This window comes from Bufo bufo, chromosome 6, assembly GCF_905171765.1.
Source record: "Bufo bufo chromosome 6, aBufBuf1.1, whole genome shotgun sequence".
Classification (NCBI taxonomy): domain Eukaryota; kingdom Metazoa; phylum Chordata; class Amphibia; order Anura; family Bufonidae; genus Bufo; species Bufo bufo.
In genome coordinates this window covers 83291436-83313750 of record NC_053394.1, presented here as the reverse complement: position 1 = coordinate 83313750, position 22315 = coordinate 83291436, and the positions used below count along the sequence as shown (strand labels likewise).

Sequence of the window (22315 nt, the reverse complement as noted above, 5' to 3'; positions counted from 1 at the left end):
TGTAAAACTACAATTCCCACCATGCCCTGCTGATGGCTGTAGGTTGTCTGGGCATGCTGGGAGTTATAGTTTTACAACATCTGGAGGGCCGCAGTTTGAGGATGCCTGCTCTAAAACTAATATTTTTTGGGGAAAGAAAAATTGTTTCCGTGTCTCCAAAGTCTGAGAGCCATAGTTTTTTATGTTCTCTAGTGGACTGTTGAGGATTATAAAAATTTTGTACTCCATGGAAGTGTGATACTCCCTAATGCAAATGATAATGCAGAGGCCCGGATAATCGGGGCAAGTGTCACATTGAGTAGTGGTGTCCTTCCGTATCCCCCTCCTGTGACACACTCTGCACTTTTTTTGGGTTCATCCCTTCTTTCCAGTATGGAGGACCACACCTGAAAAGTGTTGGCCAGGGACGATCCGGGCGCCTCCAATTCCCGAGGTACTCCGGCCTGCTCTTTCCCGGTCCGAAAAGATCAGGTCCTTGAGGACTGCCTCATAGAACTGGAGGAATGTCCCTGTGCTGCCAGCGCTTCGGGATAGTACAAAAGAGTTGTACATGGCAACCTGTACCAAGTAGACCGCAACTTTTTTGTACCATGCCCGGGTTTTGTGCATGGCATTATATGGCGTGAGGACTTGATCAGAGAGATCAACTCCTCCCATATACCGATTGTAGTCGACGATACAATCGGGCTTGAGGACCGTTGCCGCGGTACCTCGCACAGGGACAGGGGTGATGCCGTTACCGTGGATTGTGGACAGCATAAGGACATCCCTCTTGTCCTTATACCTGACCAGCAACAGGTTTCCACTGGTAAGTGCACGGGTCTCACCCCTGGGGATAGGTACCTGGAGGGGGTAGGCAGGGAGGCCGCGTTGATTTTTCCGCACGGTCCCACAAGCGAACGTGGATCTGGCGGCAAGGGACCTGAACAAGGGAATGCTGGTATAAAAGTTATCCACGTACAAGTGGTAACCATTATCCAGCAGTGGGTACATAAGGTCCCACACGAGTTTCCCGCTAACACCCAGAGTGGGGGGACATTCTGGGGGTTCAATACGGGAATCTCGCCCCTCGTACACACGAAATTTGTAAGTGTACCATGAGGCACTCTCACAAATTTTGTATAGCTTCACGCCATACCTCGTCCGCTTTGTGGGAATATATTGGCGGAAACTGAGTCTCCCCTTGAACGCAACGAGAGACTCATCAACCGCGACCTCCCTTCCAGGTACGTAGGCCTGCTGAAATGTGGCCCCAAAGTGATCGATGACCGGCCGTATCTTATACAGCCGGTCATAGGCAGGATCACCTCGGGGTGGACATGCTGCATTATCGGAATAATGCAGACATTTCCGGATGGCCTCAAACCGGTGACGTATCATGACCATACTGTACAGTGGGGTCTGGTATAGGACGTCCCCACTCCAGTATTGCCTGACACTGGGTTTTTGGACTAGACCCATATGCAGCACGAGGCCCCAAAATGTCCTCATTTCGGCTGCACTGACCGGCGTCCAGCCACCGGGTCTAGCCAAAACTGAGCCTGGGTTTTGAGCGACGAACTGTTGGGCGTACAGATTCGTCTGCTCCACCATCAAATTCACCAGTGAGTTACTGAAAAAAAAACTAAAATAGTCTATTTCAGTAAACCCCACTGTGGGAATCTGGATTCCAGGATTTCCAGCAAAATCCGGAATCTCAGGCTCAAAGTCCACTGGGGGACACCAGCTAAGTTCATCGGCAGGGGGCTCCGGTGGACTTATTTGGTGGGCCGGGAAACCAGTACGAACCCCAGGGCGGCTCGTACTAGGGTGGGCCACAGGATCCCTAGCATGTGGGGCCCCTGGCTCCGCCTGGCGGCGTCTCCGCCGCCTTGGTGGCTCATCGTCATCAGATGATGATGAGGAGGATGCGGATGATAAATGGAATGTGGGGTCATCCTCACTGGGGCTCTCAGAGTCGGAGGCAATCTGGGCGTATGCCTCCTCGGCCGAGAACATCCGGCGGGCCATGGGTGTGTGTGCGTGTAGGTGTGCGTGTATGGCAAACTTTATTATATGTGCGTGTGTGTGGGGGCAACGGGTGTTCGCGTACTAAAAAGTCCAGGCAAAAAAATGGGCAAGTGTTAGGAAAAAAAAAAGTTAAAACTTGCTGATCAGCGGTACAACGCTGATCAGCGGTCGGTGGGGTGGTGGGGCGGGCGATGCGCTAACAGTGGACGGATGCTAAAAAGTGCCGGCCAGTCAGCGCACGCAGAAAAAAAAAAGTGGTGGTGAGGGGGGGAGGCTGGTGGGGGGTGGGGGGGCAAGTGGCAGGGGGGGTCTGGGTTTGGGTTAGATGGAAGTCTGGAATAAAAGTACTTTTTTTTTTTTTCCTAACTTACTTTTCCCTTCTTTCCCTGCCTAACGGTGCCTCTCCCTCACTGACCCTAACCTACCTGGGTGGCGATGGGTGCAGGAGGGTGATGGATTCCGATTAGGGGGACACAGGAGCTGGTGCTGGACGATGCTGCACGGTCAGGGTGCTGGACAGGAAGAGGAGGGGAGAGAGGAGCGCAGGAAGTTTGAATCTCGCGCCTCTCTCCCCTGCACCAATCAGCACCCTGGACAGCGGCATTCAGCACCAGGGCCAGCACCGCCTCTCCACAATCCTCGGACTGCGATAGGTGGTGTATAATTACGCCACCGATCGCAGTCTTTTTCCGGTTCATCGGGTCACAGGACACCCGAATGGACCGGAAACGCAGAAAACTACAGGTCTGAATTGACCTGCGGTTTTCTGCGATCGCCGATACGGGGGGGTCAAATGACCCCCCCCTGCATTGTTACGGGATGCCGGCTGAATGATTTCAGCCGAAATCCCGTTCCGATTAACCCCTGCGGCACCGGAATTCCGATTTTAAGTCAGGACGTACCGGTACGTCCTCGGTCCTTAAGGACTCGGGAAATAGGGCGTACCGGTACGTCCTAGGTCCTTAAGGGGTTAAACCACATCGCCTTTTCATTTTGTTTGTAGAAGCAATGGGTTACCAACAGTTTGGTAACTATATTTGAGAACCATGGATTTACTACCATATTGGTTTTCATATGGTAACATTCTTTGTGGTGTGTCTGCAGGGGCGTCTGTGGGGGTGTGCGTGCGGGAGGGGGACTAATATTTTACTAGAAGAATGTACAGTTATGATTAACACAATATACCCAAGGGGATTATATGATTTTGAGATATACAGTATAGAATGGGTCATAGTTATACATGTCTGGAATCAATGTTTTGAAAAGAAACAAGATCATAATTATCATTCATGAGCTTAAAACAACAGTATCATATGGATTTAGCTCTCTCAGAGTCTCACATTACCGAGACTAGTGTGGTGCATAACAGGACGGCATCATAGCTACCCCAAAAACCTAACATATAGGAAGATAAATAATCCTTGTCTGGGGAGGCCTGAACAGCAGGCAATCAGGCAGTGTTCCCGCAGGGCCCGCTATGATGGAGTCCGTACTTGGATCCCCATATGCTGCTGTACATGGGATGGATTACATTCTACAGCCCCTGCATGGTGATGTTCCTAATCCAGTTCTCAGAATTTTACAAAAAAATCCAGTTTGTGACGAATTACTTAGTCACAAAGCGCATTTCTTTGTAAGTAGTGGGTGCAATGAAAGGGAGCGCGAATTGCGCCTCCCTGCGTTATTGTACCCCTCAGATGCCATGTTCATACATGATAGCGGCTTCTGATATTAAGAACACAGTGCAAAACTTTAAACAAAAACAATACTTACCTGATCCATTTGCTCGCGACAGGCTGGAGGCTGCCATCTTGCTTGAAGGTCTGGTGCGAAATCACACCAGCCGGCGTGGTGACATCTTACGTCATAGCGCACGGAATTTCGGCCAAGATCTTTAAGCGAGATAGCAGTAGCCAGCCCGTCGCGAGCAGATGTATCAGGCAAGTATTATTTTAGTTTTTTACACAATTTCAGGTTAAATCGATTCACTACCGTGAAGCACGAGGAAATTCAGCTTTGCGGCCAATCGAATTTATCCTGAAATTCGGATCGAAGTCCACTTTGTGGACTTTGATTTGCTCATCACTAATTATATTATAAGCAAAAAACCCTTACTGATATTATCGTGGTAGTCACGAGGACAGAATTTTCTATCATGCTATCCTGCATGGGACATAGACACTATTAGCCCATACCAGCAAGACTGTAAAAAGGCAATGTTTTGGCCACCCAAGGCCTTTCCTAATCCTTGTTATGGTCTTGCTGGTATAAGCCAAGAGAGAGTGGCATTTTAAAAGCTGGATCGCTGCTTTTGATTAACTATGCTTGTGGTACTGATGTGGCAGAGATGTAACCCATGTGTTACAATACCGGTAGACACGGCTGAAATGTGGTAGCCAGATGGAATAAGCCAGGCGCAGTTATGAACTATAGAGATGTTGTCCTTAGTGCAGTTTGAAGTGTAGATCAAGAGGTGGTTATACAGCAAGGAGTAGAAACAGTCTGGGTAAGACGGTTCTGAGGAGCAGGAGACTAGAACTAGTCACAATCAGTGATGGCCAGCTCACAGACGAACACATGCGATCTGCCATATTCCCAAGCCCGGCGATGCAGAGGTAAGTCCTTACCTGTGCCTGCGCCGCGAGCCGCTCTGAAACACATGCCTTCATCGGGCTGTTCTCGGAACTGCCTGCTCCCGGTGACCGCATGTGTTTCAGAGCGGCTCGCGGCGCAGGCACAGGTAAGGACTTACCTCTGCATCGCCGGGCTTGGGAATAAAGATGGCAGATCGCATGTGTTCGTCAGCGAACACTGCGAACTGGCCATCACTGGTCACAATACTCGAGCAATGATTGAATTGCCACATGGGTAAAATTAGGCCCAAACAGGAAACTAGATGGCTTCCAGTCAGCACACATTGGCCATCTTTGTTAAGGTCAAATCTGAGAGCAACACAGCAGCCTCCAGTGGTGAAGAGTAGAAGTGCAACACAATAGTTTAGAGTGAGTGAAACAGCAGCCCTTAGTGGCTAATTAGAAAAATACATCAGAATCCTGACAGCATGTTTATGTACCATGGTCTCCACTCCTGTCAGCGGCGCGCAGGATCTACTGGCCTACTAGGATACAGACTTCCTATATATGTTAAATGCAATGTAACCAAAACCCTGGATTGGAGTTCAGCTTTCAACCTTGATAAAATACAGATACGGTTACATTATACAACCTTGATTCCAAAAAAGTTGGGACGCTGTGTAAAATTAAAATAAAAACAGAATGCAATGATTTACAAATCTCATAGACCCATATTATATTCACAATAGAACATAGAACACATATCAGATGTTGAAAGCGAGGTTTTAGAATAACATATGCTCCCATACAGACATCTCTTTCAGAGAAGGCCTTGCACATTTCAGCAAGCCAATGCTAAATCCCATACTGCATCCATCCCAACAGCATGACTTCTCAGAAGAAGAGTCCGGATGCTGAGCTGCCCTGACTGCAGTTTAGACCTTTGAACAATAGAAAACATTTGGTGCATCATGAAACAAAAAATCTGGCAAAGACCCAGGACTGTTGAGCACCTAGAACACTATAGACAAGAATGGGACAACATTCCCCTCCCAAATCCCCATCAATTGGTCTACTCACTTCCCAGACATTTACAGATTGTTGTTAAAAGGAGAGGGGATGCTACACAATGGTAGACATGGCCCTGTCCCAACTTTTTTTTCAGATGCGTTGCTGCTGTCAAGTCCTGAATTAGTTAATTTGTTTCATGAAATGGTCTCACCTTCAACATCTGATATGTGTCCCATGATCTACTGTGAAAAAATAGGGGTCTATGAGAGCTGCAGACGATAGCATTCTGTTTTCATTTACATTTTTTTTACATTTTATACAGTGACCCAACTATTTTGGAACTGGGGTTGTACCTGCCAACTTGTCAGAGTTGGCCTATGGGAGGACAGAGGTGTAGCGTGTGAAGCGCACTGTCAAGACTTTTCTAGTGTAGATGTGTCCACTATTTGAAGACTTTGCCTCTTTGTCCTCATAGCCATGCCCCCCTTTCTGGACATGTCATGCCCTCTCAAAGCATGTATGGGCACTGGGGCTGTAGCTTCCCAGAACCAGATACAATTAGTGTTAAAGGGAACCTGTCACCTGGATTTTGGGTATAGAGCTGAGGACATGGGTTGCTAGATGGCCGCTAGCACATCCGCAATACCCAGTCCCCATAGCTCTGTGTGCTTTTATTGTGTAAAACAAACGATTTGAAACATATGCAAATTAATATGAGATGAGTCCTGTACCTGAGATTAGTCAGGGACAGGACTCATCTCAGGTTAATTTGCATATGTATCAAATCGTTTTTTTTTACACAATAAAAGCACACAGAGCTATGGGGACTGGGTATTGCAGATGTGCTAGCGGCCATTTAGCAACCCATGTCCTCAGCTCTATACACAAAATCCCGGTGGCAGGTTCCCTTTAATGGAGGACTGCTTTCCAGGAGAAAGCAGTCCTCAATGCACGTCTCTGGAGATTTGCAAGCTCCTCTAGGGGTCCAGGAAGTCTCCTCTTTTCCTGGGAGTCTTCTGGACATTATGGGAGAGTTAGCAAGTATCAGTTATATTCACTATGGAATGACTGGTACTTCACAAATCACCATGTTAGCCTATTGGTAGCTGTTGTATCATTTTACAGTTTTGTGACTCATTGTGTCATGCAGCTCCCCTCAAGCCTGCACTAATCATAACCCAGAGTGTTCCTCTAACTCTTTAGCACATCTTGTAGATGCCGCTGGGACTTACCTGAAAAATAGCTAGGCTGATATTGTATGCCACAACTGAATTCAAAGGCAACAACATTTTCAGATTTTCTCTCTCTCTGCGGACAGATTTTTTTCTGCCACCATCAGAATAATGGCTTCCACCAAAACAACTCTAATAAGCCTTACTTCACAATCCCAGAGGGGTGCTTACATTGTGCTAGTAACAGAAAGCATGCAATAAACGCTCAAATCATCCTAGATTCAGGATCCCATTATCTGTATACATTTGCTGTCTTCTTCTGACATTTCAGTAGACCCTTTTATCGATTTTATGTGCTCCATCCTGTGAGCAGCGTTCCTTCACCGAGTTTGCAGGTACAGCTTTCCATTCTACTTTGATTAGTTAAAGTGTGCAATATTTTCCTTGCAATTCAGAGCCGCTATATTGAGTGCAATTGGATTTATTCTAGAGTGATACATCTTATAGGGAAGAATATTCCATGCATATAAAGCAGTGGTGTAAAAAAGCCCAAATATACGCTACTGTAACTGTCTTATTCTAGGATAACTCCTGACTTAACGGACTCTTAAAATCACATCCAGTGCGGGAACCCTGATTAAACTTTAATTAACACTTAATACTACTGTATAAAATAGTAAAAAAGTCAAATTAAAGTTTGCTGTAGATGGGTAAAAAACATTTTGAATGGGTTGTTCAGAATTTTAATATTGATAGCCTATTCTCATGATATGCCTTCAATTTCAGATAGCCCGGGGTCTGACACCCTACAGCCCCACCGATCAGCTGTTTTGTTGTAACCCTCGCACTAAGGATAGGCCATCAATATCCAAATCCTGTACAAACCCTTTATGCGTTAAATGAAAGGAGCTTTCCTAGGGAAATACAATTTTTTTTTTTTTTTTAAAGGGACGCAAAAAGTTTTAAATAAAAAATATTCCATACTCGCCCTCACCAATTTTCTGCTGCTGGTGTTCCAGTGCTGGTCTGGTCCCCACTGCTCTCCACTTTCTGGGCCCAGCTTGAGGAGCTGGAAATGACAGGAAAGGCCCAATCACGGGCGATGAGATGGCCAGTGACTGGTTGAGGGGACCTTTCTTGGCATTTCTGGTGTGTTTCTTCTGGACTGGGAAGTGAAGAGCAGTGGAGACTGGACCGGATTTGGAATGGCAGGGATTGGTGTGGGTGAGTATGGCTTATTTTTATATTTTTAACCCTTTTGTGGTCCTTTAAAAAACAACATTTATTTCCTCATAAAACCCAATCAATGTTTGCTACTTCTTGTGTTTGTAACTTGATCCCCTTCAATCAGGTTCATTTAATAATTTGGATGAGGGAAGCTAACGTGACATTACAGTCTGATTAAGCTCAAATGGAGCACCATTTCACTTGGAAATATCTAAAGATGTTTATCGATTGATAATTGTGAACCCGACTGGTGACTTTCAAGTAGGTTTCAATCACATATCCAAAGATGTTTAAAAGTGCCTTGTGTTATACTCAATTGCATAGTGGTTTAAATGTCATGACCTACATTAGTCTATGTAGCAGGCTGGCATTGAGTATTAGCTCTTGGGTGTCACCTCATTTGGACACTTTTTTTTTTTTTATTGATTAATTCTTTATTTTATATCCACTGCATGATTTTTTTTTAAAAAAACATGATGTTACACAAATACAATAATTGTTACACAAATACAACAATTGTCCAAAAAATTTGCACAACATTTCCATCATGAATGCCACGTTAATATATATAAAAGTAAAGGACCTATTTATTCCCATACCCCTATCCCACCTCATTTGGACACTCTAATAGCCGAATTACAACGGTCGCCCAGGATTAGACATTTTTAACAGAAGCAATGCCCTATTTGTCTATGAGTTGCATCTGGTATTGCAGCTCAGCAACATTTACTTAAAGGTAAGTGTCACAAAACATATTCTACATTTTTCAAACCAGCACCTGGATTTAAATACTTTTGTAAAAGCATGTAATTGAAAATTTTGTAAAGCCAGTGAGCTATTCAATAAAATGTATCTGTATAGCGCCACCTGCTGTTAGTTCTTTTCCTTGTTTTTTGACGGTCTCACTGAGCTGGTCGAATGTGCTCAGTTTAAAACTTTAACTGCTACCAGCCACATGTTCTGTTAGAAGCTGGGGCAGCTGTAGAAGAGTGCTGGAGCAGTAAGGACAGAGCAATTGGAGCAGTGAATGTGGAGATCTCTGGATCCATGTGAGTGAGGTACAGGGCAGGTTCTAACTTTTATTAGAAAGGCATTGGCAAGTACTATATGATGTCTGATTTACATTTTTTACATAAATCATGACAACCTCTTTAATAGCGGCACAGTTTCTGAGTTAAAAAAAAAGGAGTCCTGTATTTTTTTTTCTAATCCTTCCCCCGACATCCTTGACAACCTTGTTAAAATAATACAGCATGCACAATACAGTAAATTATCACAATACCACAATGACAAACACATGCAGTTAGTGAATGTACAGCCATGGAAGCCATGGGCAGTTGGAACCAGACTTATCGATTACAGTAACAGCACCACCGCACTTTCTCCAGTCTCACAGGTCCACTGCCTGGGAATAGCACTTGATTCTGCCCTGTCCCTCAAACAACACATCCAAGCCCTAACCTCAACTTGCCGCTTTCAACTTAAGAACATCTGAGTCAACTAAAATGCTATTGCATGCCCTTGTCATCTCCCTCCAGGACTACTGTAACATCCTCCTTTCTAGCATACTCACATCCCTCCAATCTATCCTCAACTCTCCTGCCCGGGTAGTCAGGCTCGCCCCTTGTTTCTCCTCTGCCTCTCCCCTCAAGATACTAACAACTACATATAAGGCTGTCGACAATCTGTCCCCTCTTTATATCTCTGACCTGCTTTCTTGATACATCCCCACACGTAATCTCCGATCCTCACAAGACCTTCTTCTTGGTTCTCCTCTCATCTGTTCTTCACAAAATCGTCTGCAAGATTTCTTGCGTTGTGTGTCTCCTATACTCTGGAACTCACTACCCAAGCACATCAGACTCCCCCAAACATCCCATCCTTCAAAATCAACCTTAAAACCTCACCTACTGTGTCCTTCCCCTTTCAGAGTGTAAGCTTTCGCCAGCAGGCTCCTCTCCCCCCTCTGTACCAGTCTACTATGTCCATGCATGTTGTACTTGTGTTGTTTTATATTATGTATGTATAGCCTCTCTTAGATGTACAATTCCATGGAAATAATGGTGTTTTCAAACAAATAATATGGCTCATTTTAGCCAGATTTAGATTTTGAGGGTTGACCCTGAGGTCTCATGAATTGCACACGTTCTGCTGCTCTACCGTGTCCACACTGATCTCTAATGGTATGCCCTTGGTGTTTTGGAGGACCGTCTTTCCTGCACACCCATGAAGCATAGCGTTATTTGACTTCAGCTGTAGAAAAACACTTTTCAGCCAAAAGTGGTCACGATTCAAAACGAGCCTTACGATATGTGCAGAAGAACTTGGTTTTCTTCTTTTCTAGGTATCAGGTTACCAGAACATAGACTGAAAGACCTGTTTCTGCATTTACTGTCAACCAGACACAGGATGTTAAACTCCCTTTTTCTTAAAGTCATTCACTCTGCAGAGTGCTGAGAAGATATGAGAGCCATTGCTCGCTGTGCAAGGATAGATGTCAACCGCCCCCACACAACATGCTGCTTACATAGGACAGTTTATGTCGATATTTACTGCCATTCATGTAATCTCTGGTGAGTAATTGAAGTTGCTAACTCAGCATCAAAATAATGGATTTCACACAGTGCACGTTTTATTTCTTTCACATGGAAAAAAATACATTTTGGCTTTCAAGACAAATAAGTGGGCTGCTATAGGGAATGCGTGACTTCTTTAAATATTTATTCAGTGCTGTAAATTTCTTCTTATTGGGTACACTGCTAATGATGAGCGAGATGCTGACTTTCTATTTTAGCTAATGGCTCGACCTAGCAATATTTTATTGCATCTCAAGAAAGTTCTAAAATTAAATGATGCCACCCCATCGTTAAAGGGCATCTGCCAGCAGATTTGTACCTATGAAACTGTCTGACCTGTTACATGTTCGCTTGGCAGCTGAAGACATCTGTGTTGGTCCTATGTTCATATGTGCCTGCATTGCTGAGAAAAATGATGTTTTAATATATGCAAATGAGCCTCTAGGAGCAACGGGGGAGTTGCCGTTATATTTTTCTCAGCAACCACCACACCTTCTGCACTTTGATTGACAGGGCCAGGCCGTATAAACATCATCACACCTGGCCCTGTCACTGAAAGTGCAGGAGATGCGGCAGTTGCAGAGAGAGCAGAGCCTCTAGGTGTAACGGTAATGCCCTTGTTGCTCCTAGAGGCTCATTTGCATATATTAAAACATAATTTTTCCGGCAAAGCGGGGCACATATGAAAATGGGACCAACACAGACTCCTTCAGCTGTCAATCTACTGGCCGATGCCCTTTAAGCCCAATATTACTACCTGAGCACAGAAACTCAAGTAAATGGGGCTGAGCTGCAATGCCAAGCACAGCCACTATGAAATGGACGGCGCTGTGATTGGCAAGCTGCAAGGAGGCTGTGATGCTCATTAACAGCTGATTGGCTGGGGTACCATGAGGCAGACCCCCACCAATCTCATATTGATGCCCTATCCTGGGGATAGGCCATCAGTATGAAAATCCCAGAAAATCCCTTTAACTTCATCTCAACTAACATTTAGCTTCAGCACATTTTTTATTTTATTTTTTTGCCAATATGGAAACTGACATAGGAGCTCTACTGAAAGTGATGCTTCTCAACCTCCAGCATCTGCTGTCCTTTCTTTTTTTATGCAAAACCATTTTTTTTTATTTTCTACTCTATTCTGTGACTTTTTCTCTGTTTAGATGAAAAAAGAGGGATAGGATATCAGATTCCTTAAACTAAGTGTGTTCTGTCCTTAAAGGGAACCTGTCACCAGTTTTATGGTGTCCTAACTAAGGGCAACATAAATAAGTGACTGATTCTCTTAGCAAAATGCTGGGTCACTTTCTTTAATTGACCCGGTCAATCTGCCAACATCTTGTATTGAAAAGCTCCAGCTGATAATGATGAGTCCTGAATATTCATGAGCTCCTGACTCTCCCCGCCCACCTGCTGCTGATTGACAGTTATTTTCCATATGAATCAGCAGCAGGTGGGCAGGGGAGTGGCTATAGCTCTGAATTATAAAAACGCTGGACTCAAATCAGCTCATTAGCATGCGGCATGCGGCATCTTTGTGTGTATATTTTGAGGTAACCATCTGTCACACCAGTAAGTGAATACATCTAAGGCACTTTTTAGTAGTTAATGATTGTATATAATTAGTTCGATTATAATCAAATATCCACATGACAGGTTCCCTTTAAAGGGGTTTTCCGGTTTGCATCAACATCCTTGTTGTCATTTTGTAATGTATTTCTTTTACCTTTATTGCTCCTATCTTCTGTTCTGGGCTGTGGTCGCATGTCCATGTCCATACAGCTCTTTTTTATTTCCTGCGAAGTTGTATCCGTGGGCATGTGAAAGCAGCAACAAGGACAGTGACGGGGAGTGTCTATATAACTAGTTTGGTGGGAGGGGCTATAAACTAGCTGGGCGTGGTTAGAGAAAAGTGACGGGGAGTGTCTATATAACTAGCGGGGTGGGAGGAGCTATAAACTAGCTGGGCGTGGTTAGGGGAGGTGCTGGGGCTGTCACAGATAAAGTTCAAGTGCATTATGGGTTTGGTTGGATACAGCAACATGAAGTGCTACATACAGGATGGAAAGAAACCAGAGTGATCTGTTTACATGGGGAGAACGGGCAGGAAAGTCCAAACTAAAACTCATAGAATTCCCAGAAAACCTCCCTAAGATACCTAGCATCCAGAACAGAAAACGTGTTAATATTTTTAGATCCAAGAATGGATCTGCCTACCTGAGAATACCGCCATTTCTGACACTTGATATCCTTTGGTTTAGGAAGGTTCGGCAATATTGACTCTAGATGCTTCAGAATCAAGGGCTGCACAGCTTCTTTATCTTGCTCTAGGTGCTCTTTTCCAAATGGTACACTAGTATGGACAACGATGGATGGTCCAAATTCTAAAGACTCTGTAAAAAAAAAAAAAGAATATCAGCTTGTCTTTTTATTTGCTATGCTACTGTTCACACTGAATATAATATCAATGTATGGTGTTACTTGAACCCATAATGTCATACATTAACTTACAAGATGAGGCATTGTGCAATTTCAGATCATTTATAGCTAATTTACACGGTGATGTGATGCTTCTCTTCTGAAAATCCTGTTTCTGCCAACATCATGTTCATTAACAGGTTTCTGGCCTGGGCTATGGATAGGATGTGACTTCTGCAGTGGACGGGGCCAGAACTATACTAGCATTAATGAATGCTAGAATAATAAGGTACCTATGCACTTGGCCGCAGGTGCCCTCCTGAAGTCAGCTGTCCTCAGGATGGTGATACAGCTGAATACTACGGTGAGGGCAGCAGTATGGTGTGCCGCACTGTGGTATTTGGTTATGCTGGGCCGGTATTTTGTGCTCCACTATGGTATTGAAGGCCCTGCCTACCTGTGTAGCCCCATCTTCTGTCAGTTTGGACCACCTACAACATGTGGCCACTATTAATGTTTTTTTTTCAGGGCGAATTTATGTCTCCAGTTCCTGCCCCTATTCAGTAAGAAGACCATACGTAGTTTGTTACTCACTGAAACACCTCTAGTCAGGGCTTTTTTTCTCAGAGAAAAGGTGGTGTAGCGGTATACTGTACATTGTGGGGCACAGTGTAGCGGTATACTGTACATTGTGGGGCACAGTGTAGCGGTATACTGTACATTGTGGGGCACAGTATAGAGGTATACTCTATATTGTGTGGCACAGTGTAGCGTTATACTGTATATTGTGTGGCACAGTGTATGATATAGGTCTATAACATAAACATATTTCACATGAAAACTTACTGTTACTTGGCCCTTGGGGATCTCGGACACCACTTCCACACTTTGGCTGGGGGGCTCGGCAGAGCTGATGTTGTTTTTTATCCTAATGAGAGAGATTTCATAAGTATTTGGAGAAGGGGCTGAGGGGTCACAGAGCAGGGAGAGGCTGGTGCTGCTACTAGGGGGTCATACCATGGGGGAGTAATAAAGCCCACCATAATGCCCCCCAGTAGAAATAATTCTCCTTATAATGTGACAATGCAAAAAATACCCCCTTATGCCCCCAGTTGAGCTAATGTCCCCCATAATGTGCCAGTATAAAATACCCCTATATAGTGCCCCCAGTAAATGCCCCCATAGTGCTCCTCTCCCCCTTCCTCCTAGTGCCCCCCATAATGTACCAGTATAAAATGCCCCATATATCGTGCCCCAGTAGATGCCCTCAGTGTCCCCCATAATTTGCAAGTATAAAATACCCCTTCTTAGTGCCCCCCGTAGATGACTCCATAGTACTCCTCTCCCCCTTTCCCCATAGTACCCATGTGTCCCAGTATAAAATGCTACTGTACAGAGCCCCCCATATAAAATACCCCTTCTTTGTGACCTCAGTAGATGCCCCTATAGTGCCCACCAATAATGTGCCAGTAATAAGTGCCCTCAATCACGTGCCACTGCCAGTAATAAGTGCCCCCCCATCATGTGCCAGTAACAAGAGCCCCCCATCACGTACCAGTATTAGGCCCCCCATCACGTACCAGTATTAAGCCCCCCCACCATCATGTGCCAGTATTAAGCCCCCCCATCATGTGCCAGTATTAAGCCCCCCATCATGTGCCAGTATTAAGCCCCCCCTCCATCATGTGCCAGTATTAAGTCCCTCCATCATGTGCCAGTATTAAGCCCCCCTCCATCATGTGCCAGTATTAAGCCCCCCCATCATGTGCCAGTATTAAGCCCCCCCCATCATGTGCCAGTATTGTAATAAGCCCCCCAATGTGCCAGTAACACTATTGTAAAAAAACAAAACAAAAAAAAACAACTTATACTTACCTCAGTGTCAGCGATGCGATGCAGGCCTCTTCCGGCCTGTGTCCCGCGCTGTATGGCTCAGGCGGCGCGATGACGTCATCGCGCCGCCTACGCCGGCCTCTGATAGGCTGCAGGCACTAGGCCGGCAGCCTATCAGAGGAAGGGGAAGGGACATGCCTCTCCCTCCCCTGCACCGCCATAGCACAGGCAGATTACTATGGAGATGAGCGCAATGGAAGCGCTCATCTCCCTGTGCCCGGCAGCGGCGGCTCACTTGGGGGGGGGGGGGAGGCATTTTAGTTGGGGGGGGCACAGCGTGATGTAGGGGGGGCCGTGGCCCCCTCTGGCCCCCCCCCTGGCGACGCCACTGCTAAGCAGCGGCCCGGCTGGGCCCAGTAACTAAAGGGGGGCGGGTCGGAAAATAGGTGGCGGAACGCCAGAAAAAAAGGCCTGCCTCTAGTTAATGGATAATGTGCTGATCCCAATGACAAAAAAATAAAAAAACACACATTACTGATATCACAACTTTGTGCAGATCAAAAGTTCCCTTATTGAAGTCTAATGTTTTTAACCTGTATTATCAATTTTGTAAATAAAAAAAGTTGAGTTCTACATTGCACGCTCCATGGAAAACAGGGAGTTAAATTTTTAGTGGACTGAAAAACAGTTCTTCAATATAGCTGGATTTGGACAGAATGAAGAGTGATATTAAGAGCATGAAAAGTGTCCAACAAGAAAGAGCATGTCAGTGAATGTTGGCTGCTGCTTGCAGATCTGCACTGGGATCATAGATTTGTTACATAAGACTAATAAATTGTGGAGGTAGAATTTCACTTTTGGACCCACTTAATATGAGCCAGAAGTGACCTTAGAAAACTTCATGGTCTATAGGTCTTCTGTGTTTAAAATAAAAAGTAATGGCTTAAAGAGACAGACAGTGTCTTATTGAGAAGAGTGTATGTGATTTTAGGAATACAAATCTGTATGGCTGCATTGTAATTCTCACCTGAACCATCACGACCTGCAAGCGTATCAACTAAGGAGGCTTTAGTGGTAAAAACAATATGGTGTACTAAACAGGCAGCTCTAAAAGGGGTTGTCTAGTTCAGAAAACTCATTTACAAATACCCTTTTAACAATTTCTAATGTAACAAACTAACCAGAGTAGAAAACAGATACGAAAGGTGTCTCCCACTCGGGGGGATCAAGCAGCACGATGATTTAGGGCTCATGCACACAAACTCATTTTTTTCCCATGTCTATTATGGTTTTTTTGGCGGCCTGTATGCGGAACCATTCACTTCAACGGGGCCGGAGAAAAAAAAGGAAATTACTCCGTGTGCAGTCTGTGTATTCTGTATATTCGCATGGTCGTTTCAAAAAGAAATAGAACATGTCCTATTTTTGTCTGCATTATGCACAAGGATAGGACTTTCCTATTGGGGACCGGCCGTTCCGTTCTGCAAAATGCAGAAAGCACACTGTCCAATATCAGTGCCCAATATCACGGTTGTGTGAATGAACCCTTATATAGGAATTTGGGTAAAGCTTATTTCCCTTGTGGTGCTGCTGCTGCCGGGAAATTGAAGAGTTGCTGCCAAGTTCCCCTGCAGTGTTCAGCTGATTGATGTTGTTAAGAGACACTTTAATGCAAAATATGCTCAAATTTTTTTAAATGACTGATTAAAAGTAGTTTATTAAAATTATAATATATACTGCATTAACTTTTATTTTCTAAATTAGTATTCTTTATTTTTATTCTTTTATTTTATGGGGACAGACATTACAGTGCAGATGGATGCAGCCTATTACAACCTAATACACATTCCACATTGTTTCACACAATTACGGTATGTGTATTGCCACTATGGAGTAGGGGTTGCCTGAGAGCATGTACAGTACAGTACAGCAATATCCATCTCCATAATGGAAACCCATAACTATATATCACAGTGTGAAGATGAGTATTACATGGGGGAAACTGTGGCTCATAAGGCGAAACTGTATGTGGGGAAACTATGGTTGGCAATGATGAGGGGGCTTTGGTTAGTGATAATAGAGGGGCCAGGGGCAGATTGGGAACTTAGCCCTGAAAAAATAAAAAAATAAAAAGTGCCTATATGTTATAGACGGGTCCAAATTGAAAGAAGGCGGGGCAACACAAGTAGGCGGCGTCAGCAATAGCATAGCGCAAAATACTGTCCCATCAGAACTGTATACCACAGAGCAACACAATATACTGCCCAAAAAGCTGTCCCTCTGTGGTGGCCATGAATAGCTGACATTTTCTGTCCGCATCCAGTTGTCTCTGATTAGGATATGGAGCAGGGTGCTTAGGAGGTGAGATGCGACTACAGCAGTTGAATTCAGGAGGGCATGTGCGATAGCTGGCCATGTACATCAGTACCTGATTCTCACAGCTTTAATTACCCCTGAGAGTTCATTATGTACCTGAGCAGCGGCAGAGTGAAGGGATTGGGCTCCCCCCTGAGCACTGGCCCACCGGGAAATTTCCATGTAAGGTCTATGGTCAATCCGCCTCTGAGACGAGCTGTGGCTAGTAAGTATCTGGTAGAGTTGTGGCTGGCACGTACCTTGGGGGCTGTAGCTGGCCTTTATGTAGGATGGGTTTGTGGTTGGACATTATCTTAGGGGTCTGTGGCTGGCAAATACGGTAGGCTGTGGCTGGAAAGTATGGGGAGACTGTGACTAGTAATGATAGGGGACTGTGGCTGGCAATTATAGGGGTACGTATTCTTTTTGCTGGACGTACGTGGGCGTATCTAGACTCCTATTGGGACACCTATGACTATTCACATATGCCTACATATTTTTCAAGTTTGGTACTCAGCTTTATCAGGCTGCTCTGTGTATTTTCTGTTCTATACAGGTAACTTTTGAGGAGCTATCTTGTTGTCATCACAGGCAGGACTACAATGACAAGTAACACCACAGATAACACAGGATCCACCATTCACAATAGGTGATAAGCACATAGAACTCTATCTACATCTATTGGTTTCTAGTTGCAGCTGATGCATTGTTGAGGTTTGTATATAAATAAGTAAATACGCGTTATCCACATGCTGATATGCAGTAGATCTTTCGATAGAATGATAGGTATATTTATATAGGGACCTAGCACAAAATAACTTTTTGGGAGATAAATCTTTGCCTCTCTGCTCCCTTTACAAAATACTCCAATAAAGAAGCCATGCAGTTCATGTTACAAGACCAAATGAGATCAGTGCAGACTTGCACAGCATTATTATTGGGGCCAGTATACATCCGCGTGGAGAAGCTTTGGCTGAAGGACTTGGACCCAAAACAGCTTTTGGCTTAGCATCGAGATAAAATAGTTTGGTTAAATGAAAAAAGGCATTGAAGCCATTCATGCGCATACAAATGATTCTGAGCATACAATAATTTCAGATTTTGTCTGGGTCATATTTGTTCTTTATGTTGGTCCGTGAATTATAGGTGTCCTGTTACAGGGTTTCCTTTGTTATTATATCACATTACAAACTAATCTCAGACCAAACTGCGCCATGGAGCCAAGATATACCGTACACAAACATTTACGTTCTAATACTGTATGTTTGCCAAACTTTTATTTATTAACCACTTAAGGACCACAGGTTTATACCCCCCTAAAGACCAGGCCCTTTTTTACAAATCGGCACTACACTACTTTCACCGTTTATTGCTCGGTCATGCAACTTACCACCCAAATGAATTTTACCTCCTTTTCTTCTCACTAATAGAGCTTTCATTTGGTGGTATTTCATTGCTGCTGACATTTTTACTTTTTTTGTTATTAATCGAAATTTAACGATTTTTTTGCAAAAAAATGACATTTTTCACTTTCAGTTGTAAAATTTTGCAAAAAAAACGAGATCCATATAGAAATTTTGCTCTAAATTTATAGTTCTACATGTCTTTGATAAAAAAAAAATGTTTGGGTAAAAAAAAAATGGTTTGGGTAAAAGTTATAGCGTTTACAAACTATGGTACAAAAATGTGAATTTCCGCTTTTTGAAGCAGCTCTGACTTTCTGAGCACCTGTCATGTTTCCTGAGGTTCTACAATGGCCAGACAGTACAAACACCCCACAAATGACCCCATTTCGGAAAGTACACACCCTAAGGTATTCGCTGATGGGCATAGTGAGTTCATAGAACTTTTTATTTTTTGTCACAAGTTAGCGGAAAATGATGATTTTTTTTTTTTTTTTTTTTTTCTTACAAAGTCTCATATTCCACTAACTTGTGACAAAAAATAAAAACTTCTATGAACTCACTATGCCCATCACGAAATACCTTGGGGTCTCTTCTTTCCAAAATGGGGTCACTTGTGGGGTAGTTATACTGCCCTGGCATTCTAGGGGCCCAAATGTGTGGTAAGGAGTTTGAAATCAAATTCTGTAAAAAATGACCTGTGAAATCCGAAAGGTGCTCTTTGGAATATGGGCCCCTTTGCCCACCTAGGCTGCAAAAAAGTGTCACACATCTGGTATCTCTGTATTCAGGAGAAGTTGAGGAATGTGTTTTGGGGTGTCTTTTTACATATACCCATGCTGGGTGGGATAAATATCTTGGTCAAATGCCAACTTTGTATAAAAAAATGGGAAAAGTTGTCTTTTGCCAAGATATTTCTCTCACCCAGCATGGGTATATGTAAAATGACACCCCAAAACACATTCCCCACCTTCTCCTGAGTACGGCAATACCAGATGTGTGACACTTTTTTGCAGCCTAGGTGGGCAAAGGGGCCCATATTCCAAAGAGCACCTTTCGGATTTCACAGGTCATTTGTTACAGAATTTGATTTCAAACTCCTTACCACACATTCGGGTCCCTAGAATGCCAGGGCAGTATAACTACCCCACAAGTGACCCCATTTTGGAAAGAAGACACCCCAAGGTATTCCGTGAGGGGCATGGCAAGTTCCTAGAATTTTTTATTTTTTGTCACAAGTTAGTGGAAAATGATGATTTTTTTTTTTTTTTTTTTTTTCATACAAAGTCTCATATTCCACTAACTTGTGACAAAAAATAAAAACTTCCATGAACTCACTATGCCCATCAGCGAATACCTTGGGGTCTCTTCTTTCCAAAATGGGGTCACTTGTGGGGTAGTTATACTGCCCTGGCATTCTAGGGGCCCGAATGTGTGGTAAGGAGTTTGAAATCAAATTCTGCAAAAAATGACCAGTGAAATCCGAAAGGTGCTCTTTGGAATATGGGCCCCTTTGCCCACCTAGGCTGCAAAAACGTGTCACACATCTGGTATCTCTGTATTCAGGAGAAGTTGAGGAATGTGTTTTGGGGTGTCTTTTTACATATACCCATGCTGGGTGAGATAAATATCTTGGTCAAATGCCAACTTTGTATAAAAAAAATGGGAAAAGTTGTCTTTTGCCAAGATATTTCTCTCACCCAGCATGGGTATATGTAAAATGACACCCCAAAACACATTCCCCACCTTCTCCTGAGTACGGGGATACCAGATGTGTGACACGTTTTTGCAGCCTAGGTGGGCAAAGGGGCCCATATTCCAAAGAGCACCTTTCGGATTTCACAGGTCATTTTTTACAGAATTTGATTTCAAACTCCTTACCACACATTTGGGCCCCTAGAATGCCAGGGCAGTATAACTACCCCACAAGTGACCCCATTTTGGAAAGAAGAGACCCCAAGGTATTCGCTGATGGGCATAGTGAGTTCATGGAAGTTTTTATTTTTTGTCACAAGTTAGTGGAATATGAGACTTTGTATGAAAAAAAAAAAAAAAAAAAAAATCATCATTTTCCACTAACTTGTGACAAAAAATAAAAAATTCTAGGAACTCGCCATGCCCCTCACGGAATACCTTGGGGTGTCTTCTTTCCAAAATGGGGTCACTTGTTGGGTAGTTATACTGCCCTGGCATTTTCCAGGGGCACTAATGTGTGGTAAGTAGGTAAATGACCTGTGAAATCCTAAAGGTGCTCTTTGGAATGTGGGCCCCTTTGCCCACCTAGGCTGCAAAAAAGTGTCACACATGTGGTATCGCCGTATTCAGGAGAAGTTGGGGAATGTGTTTTGGGGTGTCATTTTACATATACCCATGCTGGGTGAGAGAAATATCTTGGCAAAAGACAACTTTTCCCATTTTTTTATACAAAGTTGGCATTTGACCAAGATATTTCTCTCACCCAGCATGGGTATATGTAAAATGACACCCCAAAACACATTCCCCAACTTCTCCTGAGTACGGCGATACCAGATGTGTGACACTTTTTTGCAGCCTAGATGCGCAAAGGTGCCCAAATTCCTTTTAGGAGGGCATTTTTAGACATTTGGATACCAGACTTCTTCTCACGCTTTGGGGCCCCTAGAATGCCAGGGCAGTATAAATACCCCACATGTGACCCCATTTTGGAAAGAAGACACCCCAAGGTATTCAATGAGGGGCATGGCGAGTTCATAGAAATTTTTTTTTTTTGGCACAAGTTAGCGGAAATTGATATTTTTAATTTTTTTCTCACAAAGTCTCCCGTTCCGCTAACTTGGGACAAAAATTTCAATCTTTCATGGACTCAATATGCCCCTCACGGAATACCTGGGGGTGTCTTCTTTCCGAAATGGGGTCACATGTGGGGTATTTATACTGCCCTGGCATTCTAGGGGCCCTAAAGCGTGAGAAGAAGTCTGGAATATAAATGTCTAAAAAATTTTACGCATTTGGTTTCCGTGAGGGGTATGGTGAGTTCATGTGAGATTTTATTTTTTGACACAAGTTAGTGGAATATGAGACTTTGTAAGAAAAAAATAATAATAATTCCGCTAACTTGGGCCAAAAAAATGTCTGAATGGAGCCTTACAGGGGGGTGATCAATGACAGGGGGGTGATCAATGACAGGGGGGTGATCAATGACAGGGGGGGTGATCAATGACAGGGGGGTGATCAGGGAGTCTATATGGGGTGATCACCACAGTCATTGATCACGCCCCTGTAAGGCTTCATTCAGACGTCCGGATGCGTTTTGCGGATCCGATCCATCTATCAGTGCATCCGTAAAAATCATGCGGACGTCTGAATGGAGCTTTACAGGGGGGTAATCAATGACAGGGGGGTAATCAATGACAGGGGGGGTGATCAGGGAGTCTATATGGGGTGATCACCACAGTCATTGATCACGCCCCTGTAAGGCTTCATTCAGACGTCCGGATGCGTTTTGCGGATCCGATCCATCTATCAGTGCATCCGTAAAAATCATGCGGACATCTGAATGGAGCTTTACAGGGGGGTAATCACCACAGTCATTGATCATGCCCCTGTAAGGCTTCATTCAGACGTCCGGATGCGTTTTGCGGATCCGATCCATCTATCAGTGCATCCGTAAAAATCATGCGGACATCTGAATGGAGCTTTACAGGGGGGTGATCAGGGAGTCTATATGGGGTGATCACCACAGTCATTGATCATGCCCC

General features: G+C 44.1%; 1 protein-coding gene across 1 annotated transcript in view; it reads right to left on the bottom strand.

The window, feature by feature from the left end:
- The window catches only part of RNLS (renalase, FAD dependent amine oxidase), a 217653-nt gene that overhangs the window by 6238 nt on the left and 189100 nt on the right, over nucleotides 1–22315 (bottom strand). The window contains exon 6 of the mRNA XM_040437487.1: nucleotides 12787–12962. Within this exon, the coding sequence (XP_040293421.1) occupies nucleotides 12787–12962 (176 nt within the window). The remainder of the gene's footprint in view (nucleotides 1–12786; nucleotides 12963–22315) is intronic.